At 36.6% G+C, this 15,974-nt stretch overlaps 1 protein-coding gene across 1 annotated transcript; it reads right to left on the bottom strand.

The window, feature by feature from the left end:
- Positions 1-1,817: 1,817 nt before the first annotated feature.
- On the bottom strand, positions 1,818-7,836 carry LOC121327745 (protocadherin-8-like). Its single transcript, XM_041271929.1, has 4 exons — positions 5,349-7,836; positions 5,095-5,180; positions 4,759-4,892; positions 1,818-2,407 (listed from the first exon to the last, which is right to left on the bottom strand). Exons 1-4 carry the CDS (start codon positions 7,725-7,727, stop codon positions 2,076-2,078), a joined length of 2,931 nt encoding a protein of 976 aa, XP_041127863.1. The 5' UTR covers positions 7,728-7,836; the 3' UTR covers positions 1,818-2,075.
- Positions 7,837-15,974: the final 8,138 nt, after the last annotated feature.

The following is a 15,974-nucleotide window of genomic DNA, read 5'->3' as shown; positions in this document are numbered from 1 at the left end:
ATTGTGTTTGTGACAGAACACCATAATGAAGGTTCAATTCGCAGTTACTGGACAGCAAATCAACAGGAAAGACACGACTGACCACAATTCTGTCATCGGCTGGGTCCAAACAACACCCTCCCTCAAAAGCAGCCAGTCAAACTGCCAGCCCAGTTTCAGTTCTTCCAGCACCAGCCAATCCACTCCCTGCCTGCTTGAATTAACGCATCGACGGGCTCTAGCGCAATAACAAACCTCAAAGGTACAAAAATAGAACAGCGTTATTAATTAAAATTTAACAAATATGCAAGTGTTTATTTATTTTTTATTTTTTTTATTTATGTTACTAAATCCAAGATTAGCACTCAGGGTGAAACTCATATATCAGATATTTTAAAGATATTTCACTTAGGGATGGATCATTTTCATGATTTTGGGTAAAACAGCAAGTTGAGTTATTATAAATTACCTAGTATTGCGGAAATTGAATAAAACATCAAGCCTAATTGCTTTCACCCAGAACTGTTTGGATGGAAGACTTTTTTGTTGTTGTTGAAAGAGATTAAATACATTGTGAGATTTAAAGTCTATTTTATGTTTTTCTTCTCCTTGTCATGGTTTTTCAGCATCTCATTTTGACTACAAATCAAAATCTCTTAATATGCCTGAACCAATTGCCTTAGAGACGCTGATTTCTGCAGACAGGGGTTCTGTTCTATTGTTATGCTCTAAACAGTTACGAACACCAAACTTACCAACTGACAGGTTATCAAAACACCCCACTTTCAGCCAGAAGTATGCAATCACTCAACTATGCTGTACAATGCAATCAGATAGACGCTCCTACAAGTGGCGTGCTGGCCATGAAGGCAAAATGACTGAACCAACACATGTATCCAGACAAATGTGAAAGAGATTTCAAAGCTAGCATGGGCAATTTTACTAGGATTATTTTAGTTTTAAAAAAGCTATGTTTTAATTCAAGACAAAAGAGGCTAAATGACTGAACAAGCTTCATGTAATAATTGTGTTTAAAAATAAAAGAAAAACTAGCACTATGTTTGTTAGTCAAGGAGATTTACTGACCCACTTAATAACATTAGTACATGCAAAAAACAGCTTTATACATTTTAGGACAGCAATTGTAAATCTGCTTTTGTTTCGGTAATTTGCCCATGGCCCCATTATAGAGGAGGAGCAATTTGCCTGGGATTTGATCATAGGGGAAAATGTAAGTTTTTTAGTTAGCCCATGTTTTGGGCTTCTTAGTATTTAGTTTCTTGTAAATATGTGTTGTTATTTAAACAGGAGTGATGTCAACAGTGCAGATACAAGAAGACATTAACAACTGTATCTTAACTTTTGCATTTATTTATTTTACAGTAGATTTTCAAAGGTAAAAGAGGCAAATATGAACATAGGGTTAATTGTGCATGATGAGTTATTTAAATACGCTTTTGTTAATGAAGCCCATCTGAAACTGTTTCATGATGAAGATACTTTATTGAATTCATCAAAGCAGATGAATCACTGTGTTAACATGTACGTTTCGACTGTGCGTTCAGTGATATGCATTGTGAATGAAGGTATGAACTAAGCCGATGACCCTTTGTGCAATTTTACCCAGATCCCATATTAATCTAGATCGTTGTTCAGTGAGCTTGCTTCCCATTTGTTCTTTCAAGCTTTTTGGTCATTTAGATTGGCCAATAAAAAGCATATGCAATTTAAATTGTTAAAAAAAAAACACACAAACATTTTTTAAAACATTCATTTATTTATAACACATCTTTATAAAAAAAAAAAAAAAAAAAACATTAAGTTGTCTTCACAAAATTTACAATAGCAGTGAGCAAACAGAGGTTTTATAGAAAATTAAAAAAACACAACAAATGTTCTAATATGAAACACATGATTACAGATTCTTATATACAAACACAATTCAATACAGTATTTACAGATATACAGTCTATTCAAATAAATATGAACACACTTTATACAGGCCTGCAAGCAGAATGCTAATATTAGGGGAAACATTCTTGTTTTCGGCATGACATTTTTGTATCTTGAAATGTAAAGGATTTCTGTATTTCTTTTTAAAAAGAAGTGGCAACCTCAGGTAATGCAATGGGTTCTAGAAACTGCTGGCTGTCTTGTTGAGGCACAGTGTGGGTTGTTGCTCTTCGGTTATGGTGATAGAACTGGGCTGGCAATGTGCCTGTTCTGGGAATGGCCTGTAGCAAGCCTTTGGTTTTGGGAATGTCTGTACGGTAATATGATGCTTTCCAGGCAGTCAGCTGGTTATATATGGGTGCATGGGAGTATGGAATTGAATAACCATTGCCATAGGTTGAAGGTCTATTGGTTGGAACCATGCAGTTTGATGATTCAGAGTCAGGAAGTCTATTATCTGTTGGGTGAAATGTACCTAAAAAATAATAAATATGCATTTTAAACAAACCTGGTTATTTGCACAGAAGATTGGACATACAGCATCAGATTCATTCAGTTTATTAGATTAGAGGTGGTGGTATTAGTAAACTATCTTATGGGAGTTTTACTAAGCTGTCTTATACAAGACCAACAAATCTGATCAGAGAATATGGATATCAGAGCAGCTCATTTGTTGGAGGGAATAGGATAAATTCACATGATTAATAATACAAAACATTGACTGTAAATTACAAATGGTACACTATTGGCAATGAAAACTATATGATCTACATGAAAAACAATCAATCAAAATCAAAGTTTAGTGAAGTAAAGTGAACAAACAAACAGGCCTGCTGTATTTTTATGGTAAATTTACCTTAATATGATGTGGTGTTTTTTTCAGTTTAAAAAATGATGTACCTTTAATAACATGGAAATTAATTTCCAACTACAGTTTAGTGAAGTCAATATTAAGGTCAATTTACCATAGAAATAGTAGACAGTGTAGGTAAGACACACTGTATTATAGTGTAGGTAAGATACACTGTATTACAGTGTAGGTAAGACACACTGTGTGATAGTGTAGGTAAGACACACTGTGTTATAGTGTAGGTAAGACACACTGTATTACAGTGTAGGTAAGACACACTGTGTTATAGTGTAGGTAAGACACACTGTGTTATAGTGTAGGTAAGACACACAATTAGAATGTAGGTAAGACACACTGTGTTATAGTGTAGGTAAGACACACTGTGTTATAGTGTAGGTAAGACACACTGTATTATAGTGTAGGTAAGACACACTGTATTACAGTGTAGGTAAGACACACTGTGTTATAGTGTAGATAAGACACACTGTATTACAGTGTAGGTAAGACACACTGTGTTATAGTGTAGGTAAGACACACTGTGTTATAGTGTAGGTAAGACACACTGTATTACAGTGTAGGTAAGACACACTGTGTTATAGTGTAGGTAAGACACACTGTGTTATAGTGTAGGTAAGACACACAATTAGAATGTAGGTAAGACACACTGTGTTATAGTGTAGGAAAGACACACTGTGTTATAGTGTAGGAAAGACACACAATTAGAATGTAGGTAAGACACACTGTGTTATAGTGTAGGTAAGACACACTGTGTTATAGTGTAGGTAAGACACACTGTATTATAGTGTAGGTAAGACACACAATTTAGAATGTAGGTAAGACACATTGTGTTATAGTGTAGGTAAGACACACTGTATTACAGTGTAGGTAAGACACACTGTGTTATAGTGTAGGTAAGACACACTGTGTTATAGTGTAGGTAAGACACACTGTATTACAGTGTAGGTAAGACACACTGTGTTATAGTGTAGGTAAGACACACAATTAGAATGTAGGTAAGACACACTGTGTTATAGTGTAGGTAAGACACACTGTATTATAGTGTAGGTAAGACACACTGTGTTATAGTGTAGGTAAGACACACTGTATTACAGTGTAGGTAAGACACATTGTGTTATAGTGTAGGTAAGACACACAATTAGAATGTAGGTAAGACACACTGTATTACAGTGTAGGTAAGACACACTGTGTTATAGTGTAGGTAAGATACACTGTATTACAGTGTAGGTAAGACACACTGTGTTATAGCGTAGGTAAGACACACTGTGTTATAGTGTAGGTAAGACACACAGTATTAGAATGTAGGTAAGACACACTGTGTTATAGTGTAGGTAAGATACACTGTATTACAGTGTAGGTAAGACACACTGTGTTATAGTGTAGGTAAGACACACTGTGTTATAGTGTAGGTAAGACACACTGTGTTATAGTGTAGGTAAGATACACTGTATTACAGTGTAGGTAAGACACACTGTGTTATAGTGTAGGTAAGACACACAATTAGAATGTAGGTAAGACACACTGTATTACAGTGTAGGTAAGACACACTGTGTTATAGTGTAGGTAAGACACACTGTGTTATAGTGTAGGTAAGACACACTGTGTTATAGTGTAGGTAAGACACACTGTATTACAGTGTAGGTAAGACACACTGTGTTATAGTGTAGGTAAGACACATTGTATTATAGTGTAGGTAAGACACACAATTAGAATGTAGGTAAGACACACTGTGTTATAGTGTAGGTAAGACACACTGTGTTATAGTGTAGGTAAGACACACTGTATTATAGTGTAGGTAAGACACACAATTAGAATGTAGGTAAGACACACTGTGTTATAGTGTAGGTAAGACACACTGTGTTATAGTGTAGGTAAGACACATTGTGCTATAGTGTAGGTAAAACACACTGTGTTATAGTGTAGTAAGACACATTGTATTATAGTGGCACCGAACTTACCATTTTGGACTACATTGAAAGTGGTCTGTGTTTTGCTCGACCGGTCTCCGCTGATATCAGAATCACTGTCATGGAAGTCGCTGTCTCCTTTGCCACTGTCCTTTGTGCTCAACTGATCAGTGTTTGGAATGCCACTAAAACAACAAGACAAGTGTAAGGTACTCGCATGATCAATACAAGAATAATGCAACTTCCTTTTGTCAAGTGATTTTAGATAGAAGAGATTTTCAAAGTTGGCAAAATGTGTATGTGGATATATTGCATGTAGCAACATTATAAGAAATGGGCATAAGGATGGGAATGTATGTGATAGGTGTAAATTATTCAAGAATTTACCTGAGATTTAAACTGTACTTTTCATCTCGCCATATGGAAACTGGTTTAAACTGTTTTTGACTGAAAGAGGTACTCGGTATAAACACCTGAAAGACAAAAAAAAATAAACATTCATATAGATTTAGGATCGCATTGGCTACCTGCACAACATTTGTCTTCAGTAAGTGTTTTAAGCACGAACATGAATTGAAATAAAAACACATGCGTACTTTTTAAGATGGTTATTACTGCATCATAATGAATATAAATATTACCTTCGTCTCTGAATCTCTGCTCTCCTTCTCATACAGGCATCTTGAGTCTTCTCCAATTTCTGAGTTTCCAACTCGGTCATTTATGATAGTTATCGATCCAAAATATACAGATGCGTCGTTTTGGGAACCACTTAATGCCGTTGGATTTGTTTCCAAGTCCCTGTTTTTCATGTCTTTTTTTGTGTCGTAGTTTTGTAATAATTGATTGTTTTTGCAGGTGACCGCAATAGCTACAATTGTAATCAGTAGCAAAGCGCAACCCCCGCCTAGCACAATGATCACTATTAATGAAATACCCCACTGCGGGGGCTCTTCGTCGCTTGACTGTAAAACAACCACTATCTGTTCGTCAAATTGAGACATTTCAGTTACAATGAAGTTAAGAGTAGCGGTGGATGAGAGTGCTGGTCTTCCATTATCGTTTACTGCAACAATGACTTTTACAGTGTCACCAGAGACAAAAGCTAGTCCCATTTTCAGAGATAATTCCCCTGTTTGTCTGTTTACGGTGAACAACTGTTGCTGATCTTGCAAAATTCTGTAGGACAGTTCAGAGTTCATCCCTTCGTCAGCATCCCGTGCCTTGATCTGCAGTGCAAGGTAACCAGCAGGCGCATTATTGGGCATGCGCACATCAACAGATCCATTTTGTAAAATAGGATAGGTAATAAAAGGAGAATTATCATTTTGATCCACTATTTTTACCCTGATCAGAGCAGTAGTTGACAGTTGTGGAGATCCTTCATCACTTGCTTGGATTGTAATTTCTATGTGTTTAATTAATTCGTAATTGAAAGATCTTACAGAATATATCGACCCCGAGACTGGGTCCACTGTGACAAAGGTAGACAGAGGAGCGCCTCCATATACTTCTGCATCGATCAGTTTGTAAGTGACTTTAGCATTGTGACCCAGATCCGGATCTCGTGCCACCACGGTGGTAATGTATGAGCCCGGAACATTATTCTCTAGAACCGAAACCTCGTAAACCGACTTGCTGAAAAAAGGCGCGTTATCGTTTTCGTCGCTTATCCTGATGGTGTACTGTTTAATGGTTTTAAATGGAGGAGACCCCAGGTCTTCAGCAATCACTGTGAGGTTGTATTCTGAAATCTTCTCTCGATCAAGGGCTGCTGTGGTGACAATCATGAAGCTGTCCCCGTAAGCTTCCTGCAGTTTGAAATGTTCGTGTCCTTGGAGGCTGCACTGTACATAGCCATTTGCACCCGAATCCCTGTCCGAGGTGCTGACCAGAGCGACAAAGCTGTCTTCCGCGGCACTTTCAGTTATATAGGCAACTCCTGCGCTGATAGATGTCATTGGTTTAATACTTATCTCAGGAGCGTTGTCATTTACATCTACAATGTCAACTATAACTTTACACACAGCTGGGACAGAGTTCAGCCCCAAATCGTATGCCTGGATATCCAGTTCGTAACTTTTCTTCGTCTCGTAATCCACGAGACCTTTTAGGCTTAAACGTCCCGACGAGGGGTCTATTTGAAAGACTTGTCGGATCTCTGCAGACACTTGATCATTAAAGCCATAAACAATGTCTCCATTTATACCCTCATCAAGGTCAACAGCGTTTAACTTGCACAGAAGAAACCCTACTGGAGCATCTTCATACACCTGCACTTTGAGCAGACTGTGATCAAACGCTGGGCTGTTATCATTACAGTCAAGCACTTTGATCTGCACAGTTACAGAACCGGACCTTGCCGGGTTACCTCCGTCTGCAGCTGACAGCTGAAGTGTGTAAGAATCTTCCTTTTCTCTGTCCAGTCCTTTAGTCAGCACAAGCTCCGCAAATTTAACCCCATCCTCCCTGCTGCGCACTTCAATGCCGAAGTGACTGTTGAATGAAATGTAGTAGTTGTCGATGTAGTTGGGGCCCACATCCCGGTCAACAGCAATGTCTAATGGAAATCGAGTACCCACCGCAGCGCTCTCAGGCATCTCAATATAGCTTTCATTGTGTGGGAATTGCGGAGAGTTGTCATTAATGTCCTTGACTTCCACCTCTACATGAATTAGTTGAAACTTCTCTCTGGAAAAGGTGACCACGTCGAAGGAAATCAGACATTCAGGGGACTGTCCGCAGAGGAGCTCCCTGTCGATCCTTTGCCCGATGGTAAGCAGTCCGTCAGTCTCTCTCATTCGAATTAGAGAAGAGCTGGGTTGTTGCATGAAGCGAAAACTTGTGTGGGGGTCGTCCGCTGGGTTGATCTTCAAATCCTGCGCTAGGTTTCCGATCTCAGTTCCAGCAGCATCCTCTTCGTAGGTAATGTATTGTGCTGTTTTACCATTCACTGCTAGTGGGATAAAAAATACCGTGAGTAGGCAGAAGAGATTACTTCTATTATAAATCATTGTCATCTTGTGTAGCAGTCCAAAAAAGAAATAACTAAATAGCTAAAGAATACAGGAAAGCGGTATCAATCCAGCCTGTTTGTCTCTATATACAGTGCATCACAGCTAAACCTGCAGCGCCTGTCTCTTTTCAATGTGTGAAGTGCTTAGCGCTTCCTTTAGCTTTATGCCCTGGTTTATGCAAATGATCCATCGCGCTGACCAATGATCATTGCATTCATGACAAATGGTGTTTGCCAGATTTGAAGCAAACTGTTCGACACAAATGGTTAATCTGTCTTAATATATACATTAGCAATAAGAGGCTCACAACGGTAATTACCAACCTAAATACATTAAAACCCTATGAAATAGTTAACAGATACACAAGTTGTTAGTAGTTTAAGAACCACTGTGGCTCTATTTTAAATCTGTTGGGAAGATTTTGAAGCTTCGTGTAGACTCACAGTAGATTAACACAGTCATTAAAATAATTATAAATACAAAATATGAAGCATCTCCTTCCCAACGTGGTTTTTAATTAATGATCCAAAATAGTTTATATATATAAACTAACTTTATATATAAACTAATTTGATGGATGTTGCTTTGTAAAAGAGGCGCATCATTAACTCAACTGGCTAGATGTAAACTTGGTCCATAGTAGCACCATTTTCTTCCCTAAAAATAGTTCAAAAAAAGAATACGTGTACACAAGTGATCCACTAAATGTACATTATTTGTGTTGTATGTAGTTTGTAGTCAGCTGAGAAACATTGACAAACGCTGTACTGGTGTTGTACAAGTGGGAATGTTACTGCTCTTAACAAGGATACTTTTCTGAGTAAGAGCGCCAGTACTGTGTTGCAGTTGTAACTGTGCAGGTTTGGAATTGGAATGACCATTCTTTGAAATGAACACGATGGCAGCAGCAGGCATGTATGGATTACAGAGCCTGGGAGTTCTGTATAAGTATGGGGGCTGGAGGATTTAACCATCTGCCACAGAGCAGCGTGTGAGACCAAATCGCGAGGGTTTAAAAGCCTTTAATGTGTTAAACAATTAGCTTAAATACTTAGATTAAATATTTAGTCAGCAAGAAAGTGATTGCAGTGGCTGAAACATTTACAATAACCAGAGCGTCATGTGACATAATGTAATGCTCTTTAAGTTTAAACCCTCACCAAGACTCGACACAAGCACTGAGATTCGAGACAGTAAATACAGCCACCTATACCATGTTTACTTCTGTTTGGTTTTACGGTGTAAAATTACTAGGCTGCAACTAATATTTTGTTCCAAAAACCTAAAATCCCACAATATGTCGATTGCAAAATTATTCAGCACTACAGAGAGGCTGCAATTTCCAACGTTTAGAAAATGACTTTTATATAACCGTTGTTTTAAGGACCGCTTAACTTTGATTTAAAAAAAATGTTTTCGCTTCAGACACACATGCATAGTGTGGTATTAAAACAAATGTTATTTCAGACTCTTTTTTTTCTTATATTGATTTATATTTTCCAAAATAAAAGTGTTTTCCACAAATATATTGTTTAATTCTGGTTGCTCTGACATTGCGCGATATTGGCTCAACGATATTAATCTCTGCTCCAGTAATTTCTACTGTCACGGTAACACATGGAGCAGTGGGTGATCGCAGTAACATTTGGACTGTGCCCTATAGGGGAATTAGGTGTTACCTTTTTAGCAAGTTTGTGCTAACTCTAAATTAACCGCAGCTGAGGCACGCGAAGGAAGTGAATGTACTTTGTTCTTGCTGGGCGATAAGATTTGGTTTTAAAAGGGGCATAAACAGTCTGGAAGAACAGTAGTCTGAGACTCGTGAATAAAAGAGCTAATCCCTCTATTCGCAGCCTTACAAAGCGAATACATTCCAGAGAAGCTCGGAAAATGTCATGGGCAGTGAGGTCAAATAATTCGCTTCTGTGGAGGTAATTGATTGAAAGATTCTCTGCCTTGAGCCAGTTTCTTCCATTGTGATTTAAGAGCCCCTCTTTATTTTTGCGTATTCTTAATTAACAGTTTTCCCATACCTAGGTTCCCTCTGCTTGAGAAGTAAGCTAGTTGATAGTGTTCGCGTAAAAAAGTGTCACATCATTCAACCACAGAAAGTTCACCAAAATTTGTCAAAAGCCAATAAGATACAGCCTTCTTCAAGCCTTGCATATCCAAGTTTATTTAAACTAGCATACATATTGGACATTGCCTTTGATTAATTGAATCTACGGATGGTGTCTAACGTAATTTATAGATATTGCACAATAGTAATTCTAAGACAAATAATTTTAAGAGGGATGCTTGAAAGGGCGGAGACTGGTCCTTTAAATCACGATTGCAAAGTAATTAGAAATCGATCCTGAACAGACCATCACATTTCGTGACACAAAAGGTTTGGTTACTCCTGTATTGCTGCACTGATGTGGAATAAATCCGGGTAGGTTTGCCTGCAGCTATTCAACCTTCAAGCATGTGTAGAATTTTAAGTGATGTTGGTTTAAATGTTCAATTTGTAAAAAGAGCAGATAAACTAATGGGACCTCATGTGGATAAGGTTGAATAAGCATTATAAGAATGAGAAAAACTGGTGGAATTATAAAATGACTGGCCCTTCAAAGGTTTAATTAAGTCTTTATAACAATACATACCCCCAAAATGACTTTTCTAAATATAGGATTACCTTATTTAAATAGACAATCCAAGCTGTTGGTTCCTGTGTGGATTTTAAACTTATCCTGTTTATAAATGCTATCTATTTAAAAGTATGTTTGTTAGATGTTTGTATGTTTGTGTTGAGCTATTTTTCAAATTGATATTTACTTAAGCCACCAAAATCAGTGCTTTGAGCAGTAGTGAGCATGGTCCTCCACATGACCTGCTACCAGTGCTTATAGGTTTGTTTAAACAGACTTCAATCCCCTACTGAAGTCACTTACAGCTACTGCCACACATTTTGCATTACCTAGAATTTTAGGATTGAGATATAATTAAAAAAAAAACCTATATGAACATAATTTAGATATTTTATTTAAGATCGTGTAATCAAATAAACTACAAAATGATATCACAAAAGTCTACTGGAAGCCATGATAGTAGTACAGGTTTACATGTTAGATTTAGAAATGTGCAATTTTTCAATTTTTTGTCAGCAGGTTTAATTTGACTTTATGAGCAAAATTAGTTAACTCTAAAGGGCGATGCAAAACATTTGGCTATATATTGTTAAGCTGCTGTCCCACACTACTGGTCTTACCAGTTTTCTTTGACCTCCAACCCTTTGCTAAACAGATTGTTCCATGACTGTCCCATTTGCACATTTGCAATGATGTCATGCTCCCTTTACATTTGCCTGCATTTTGCTCCATTTGTCATCTACTCATCCATCTGTATTTATCTTCTTTTTGCTTTTGTTTACTTTGTTTTATTGCTCTATTTCCGTCTGGAAACTTTCAACATGAAATCAGTAAATTAAAACAATTGCTAAATTGCAAATATGAAGCAATGGGACTATGTATAATTCCCATGGTGTATGTATGTAAGTATGTGTATATTTAAAGGATAGTAATAACAAGGTGATTGCCTGTGTATGGAGAAAACTACAGGCTACTGAATAAAGCTGATAAAGAGACTTTATTCACAATACATGATGGAGACAATGCTATGATCGAGACAATGGCAATGTTAAGTAGGCTACATGTTCTTAATTTATAGAGTTCCATCCTCACTTGCACATTGTTGTCTAGTATGTATGCATCTGTAGTAAATATCAGTAAATGGTATGTCCAGTATTATTAATAATAATAATAATAATAATAATAATAATAATAATAACAATAATAATAATAAAATAATAATAATAATAATAATAATAATAATAATAATAATAATAATAAACAAGGAGCAGAAATCCAGTTGTCAGTTGTTTTTGTACTATACATGATCCATGCTCACCAGGTCAGTTGAAGAATGTAATACAGTAGAGGAGCTTACTTTGTGGCCTATCTGTACTCCTTTTGAAATGACTCATAATTCTGCCATAGCAATACAACCCTGCAACGAGACAATTGCCTCTGTGGCGAAGTATCCAAGTCTGCACAGGAAATCTGCATTTAATTACCTCTGCAGAGCTTCCAGACAGATAACCTTCTATTAAAGGCTTATACTTGGAAAAGGGTCTGGTGATGTTAATGAGGCCGCTGACTGATTCCTGGCGGGTGTTTTAATGTATGCTATCTCTCATCAGTCCAGTATATGACGTTTAAATAGCAAGGAATCTTCATTCCTATCATATAAAGTAAAGTTCTTGTCTATTTTAGTTATTTCTCAGAATATCTCTTATGCCGGCAAGAACATTTGTGGTCCTATTCATTAGACGATATTATATTACAATTACAGTTCACTAACAATATTACCCAGTCCAATGCTGCACTGTTGCATATAAGCTTAAGACAAATAATTCAAATGCCGTTTGTTTTCAAAACTGTATTCAACTAAAACTAACATTTGAATTTCAGAATTGATGAGATCAGTGTGCTTAATCTATACTGATGTCAGCACATTCTAGCTAACAACTGAAACTATTTGCCCTCTTATGAAATGACTGATGTTCATTCCTTAAAACATCCCACAGGGTTCCGTTATAGGATAATTGATTTAGAATTGTAGAACAAAATCTTTGTTCAGTGAATCGTTTGAGTGTTCCTGGCTGCAACCTGTTACCTTTCTTAACATATGGTATTCGGCTGAAACCTACCAAATCCATCTCATGGATGCTGTTTCACTCCATGGATCGTTGAGCACAAAGAAATGCCACAGCCTTGTGAATATAGAGAAAGCATTTGCTGATCCGTAATGTGTGAGTTCCCAGGATTTATTGTTGGACATTTGCCTGGTTTTCGTGGAGAAGAGAACTGAATAAAATATAATTGCAAGGTAATAGAATTGGATAACAATGCATAAAAACAGAATAATTTCCATTACCTGAGCTAAAACGAAACATTGCCAAAGGTGAAATTGTATCATATATTAAGAAATTCCGACTGTCTCTAAGACAGACCCTACTGTAGCTCTACAGCATATCCACAGCTAAGCCCTAGCATTGTATTTCGGAACATGGACAACTCCTATAACTATCCATGTTTATAGAAGTCATTGTGGTGGTTATGGGAGCCATAACCCTGTCATTTTAATTCAATGTAAATTCTTAGAAGAAGGGTTCCTTGGTTCTTTCATGCTTGTTTTCAATGCAGGTGTATTTTTTAAACCACAAGACAAATTAATTGTTGATGTTGCTTCCTGGTACCTGCACTTCCTGTTTTGCAGGTCAGATTAGCTGCAATCAGACAATCGTACCTACGTTCTAGGAAATTATTAGGTATTTGATAATTATACCTATCCTGACTCGATCAGATGAAGAAGCAGAATATCATAATGCTAATAAACATTGACAACATTTCTTTTAAAGCTTTGGTTATCACTCTGTAAGTCATCGATAATGTACTGTATTACAGTGAATTAACATAATGAAACATGGTTCTTAATCGAGCCTAAACAATAAAACAAGAACTCATTTCAGAACAATGTGGTTCTATAAGCACAGTGGATGACATGGTCCCATGGGCTATGGCTATAATCTGTTGTATGACATTGATGGTTGAATCTTACATTCTTTATTTGCAGTGATGTGTTTCAAAACAAATACTCATGTTTTTTTTGTTTTTGTTTTTTTATCATGTAAATGTGATTGTTGACAGTTTTGGCTTCCTCCAGCCAAGAAAGTGTAAGCCACCTGTAACCCAGGACTCAATGAAGGATTCAGTTTTGTTATCTGTTGGAGGGATTGTTGATATAATTTGTTTATGTAATGCATTGTTTTTTAGTTATTCAGTGCATTCCATGGTGGAAACTAATGGCTATATTTAGGTAGGGCAGTTTGAGATTAGGCTACTAATCGGGGTTTATGAAATGCATCCGGTATAAACTGTCAAGTGTTTAAGAACGTAACGTGAATCTTGTGCTACAGGCTATAAGTACGTTTTCATATATATAGGCTATACTTTACTATGCAATGTTTGTTTTGGTTACACTTGTGTTTTATGCGTGCATTTTTAACAACAATAACCTCTGAAGTGTATTTTTAATATGTTAATAAAATCTGTTTATTTTTTAACAGGATAGTTTTACAGGATAGTTATCATTTTAAAAACAATGTTGCTGATATTTCCGATCGACTTTATATCAAAGCATGCTTATATCAAGGCACATTCAAACATGCGAACTAACTGCACACCAAGCAAAATCCCGAATATGATGCGATCACCTTATATAAAAGATTACAATGATACTTCAGTTCAAATACACATTTTCGTGATAAGAGGGTTTTATTTTGATTTACGAAAAAAGTATGTATCTGTGTAAATGGTGGGAGGGGATAATTAAGAAAATATGTGAACTAATAATCCGGTTTTCTTACGTTTTAAAAAACCAAAGCCTCGTATTGAATTGCAGTAGTGTGAAATTGTAGTCTTCATTTCAGATGCGATGAGATTCGTATGCGTGCATGCTAGGAGTATGTTTCAAATGAATTCTATTGACAGTCTATTTGTTTGGCACCTTAACAAGGTAATTAAGGGAGCTCCCGACTTTGATCAGGCTTTGTGCAATGACGATAAAAGCATTTAAATCCGATTGAAGGAACTGTCCATCTATTCTGGTGTTAACTAATTCGGTTTTTTAATTATCACTAAAAACTGCAGGGGTCCTGTCAAGTCTTTGAACTTCTGTAAACATATTTTATAAGTCATTGAGTTGAACACATGTACTATAAAATAACCCACACGCGTAGCTATTCAGCAAATACATATTATGCGATTAGATACAAATATCTGCCGCATTCTGAGGAGGTTTAAATGTGCTGTTAAATGGTTTGCGTTGAGTATGAATTGAACTGGCTGAACAATTTAGATCTTCAATGTAAAAACGTACCTGCTGTTTGCTGTGTTTGTGTTTTATTAAACGTAATTAATGCTAAATGCTATCTTCTGAATGATATTGCATGCATCAACAATGCTGTCAACATTCCCAATGCTATTGCATGCATCAACAACGCTGTGAACACTTTCTTACTGGTTTTTAAAATAGCAAAGTGGAGCACTGTAACGCTTTGTCTTTGCATTGAGTCAAGAAAATGTTCAAGCCACTACCGGGATGTTTCTTAAAATATATATAGGCCTAAGTGGATGCATTTATGGTTACGATTTAAACAAATGACGTAGTTGTGGTTGGCTATGTTGCATGCGGGCTACTTTCTTTTGGCGATGTAAAATGATTTATAAATTATAGATATGTTTCAGTCACGAGGCTATTCAAGGATAGTTGTCACTTGCTGAGGTGACAGTTAATTCACACCGTTTGTGGTGCTTGAAGGTGAGATTACCCTTAACTATCGCTGAAACAAACGGATTCCTGTTAGGAACAGATGGGAAGGTGGCAGAAAGGCAGCCCTTAACCCTATTAACACATTGACTGTGCACAGATCTCCGTCTTATCTTAAATACCTCCAGCTGAGTTGAATTTGAAACGCTCACATTATTTGTGATATATAGTTGATTCAGGAAAGATTCCAATGCCTAAAACTTGGTCAACTGGAGTCAACCATCCAGTCCAATTCTTAATCATTGAATAGTGTATGTCTTGTCTTTGCAAGTTGTGAAGGCCCAAAAAACTACTTATTATTTGGGTTTCATAAATAAAAAAAAATACCAATGGTCCTAGACTTCAAGAAATGAAATTATTTACAGTATATCACTATTATTCAATGCTATTAAAAAAATACATTCAACTGTTTATACTGATTCAAAACACAAACTGGATTACCCATTTTAAGACTTGATTTGTTTGTTAAGCCTGTACACATGCAGTCTTTGTGCACAAATGTGTAACACTGCCTAAACATGTGGCACTTCAGGTAAGGCATGTCTAGAACCTTGTATTTGGATAGCAGCAGAAGAAATTCATGCCAAAAAATGTAAAATAAGTATTTTTTTTATTTTTTTTTAAACAAATAATGAATCCCAAATACAAATGTGTCAATATTGGAGTGTAGTAAGAGAGCAGTTGATAGTTACCAAGGCCTGAGTTAAATCAGTTTATATCCGCTGCCTTTTTACTTGATCGCACATCACTTAAAAAGAGAGTGCAGCACCGGATTTAGCACTTGTTGGTATACATTCAAACCTGACCCACAGCATCTAA

The sequence above is a fragment of the Polyodon spathula genome, chromosome 15 (genome assembly GCF_017654505.1).
Source record: "Polyodon spathula isolate WHYD16114869_AA chromosome 15, ASM1765450v1, whole genome shotgun sequence".
In the NCBI taxonomy this organism is placed as follows: Eukaryota; Metazoa; Chordata; class Actinopteri; order Acipenseriformes; family Polyodontidae; genus Polyodon; species Polyodon spathula.
Note: the sequence above shows the minus strand (reverse complement) of the source record. Positions and strands in the feature narration are given on the sequence as shown.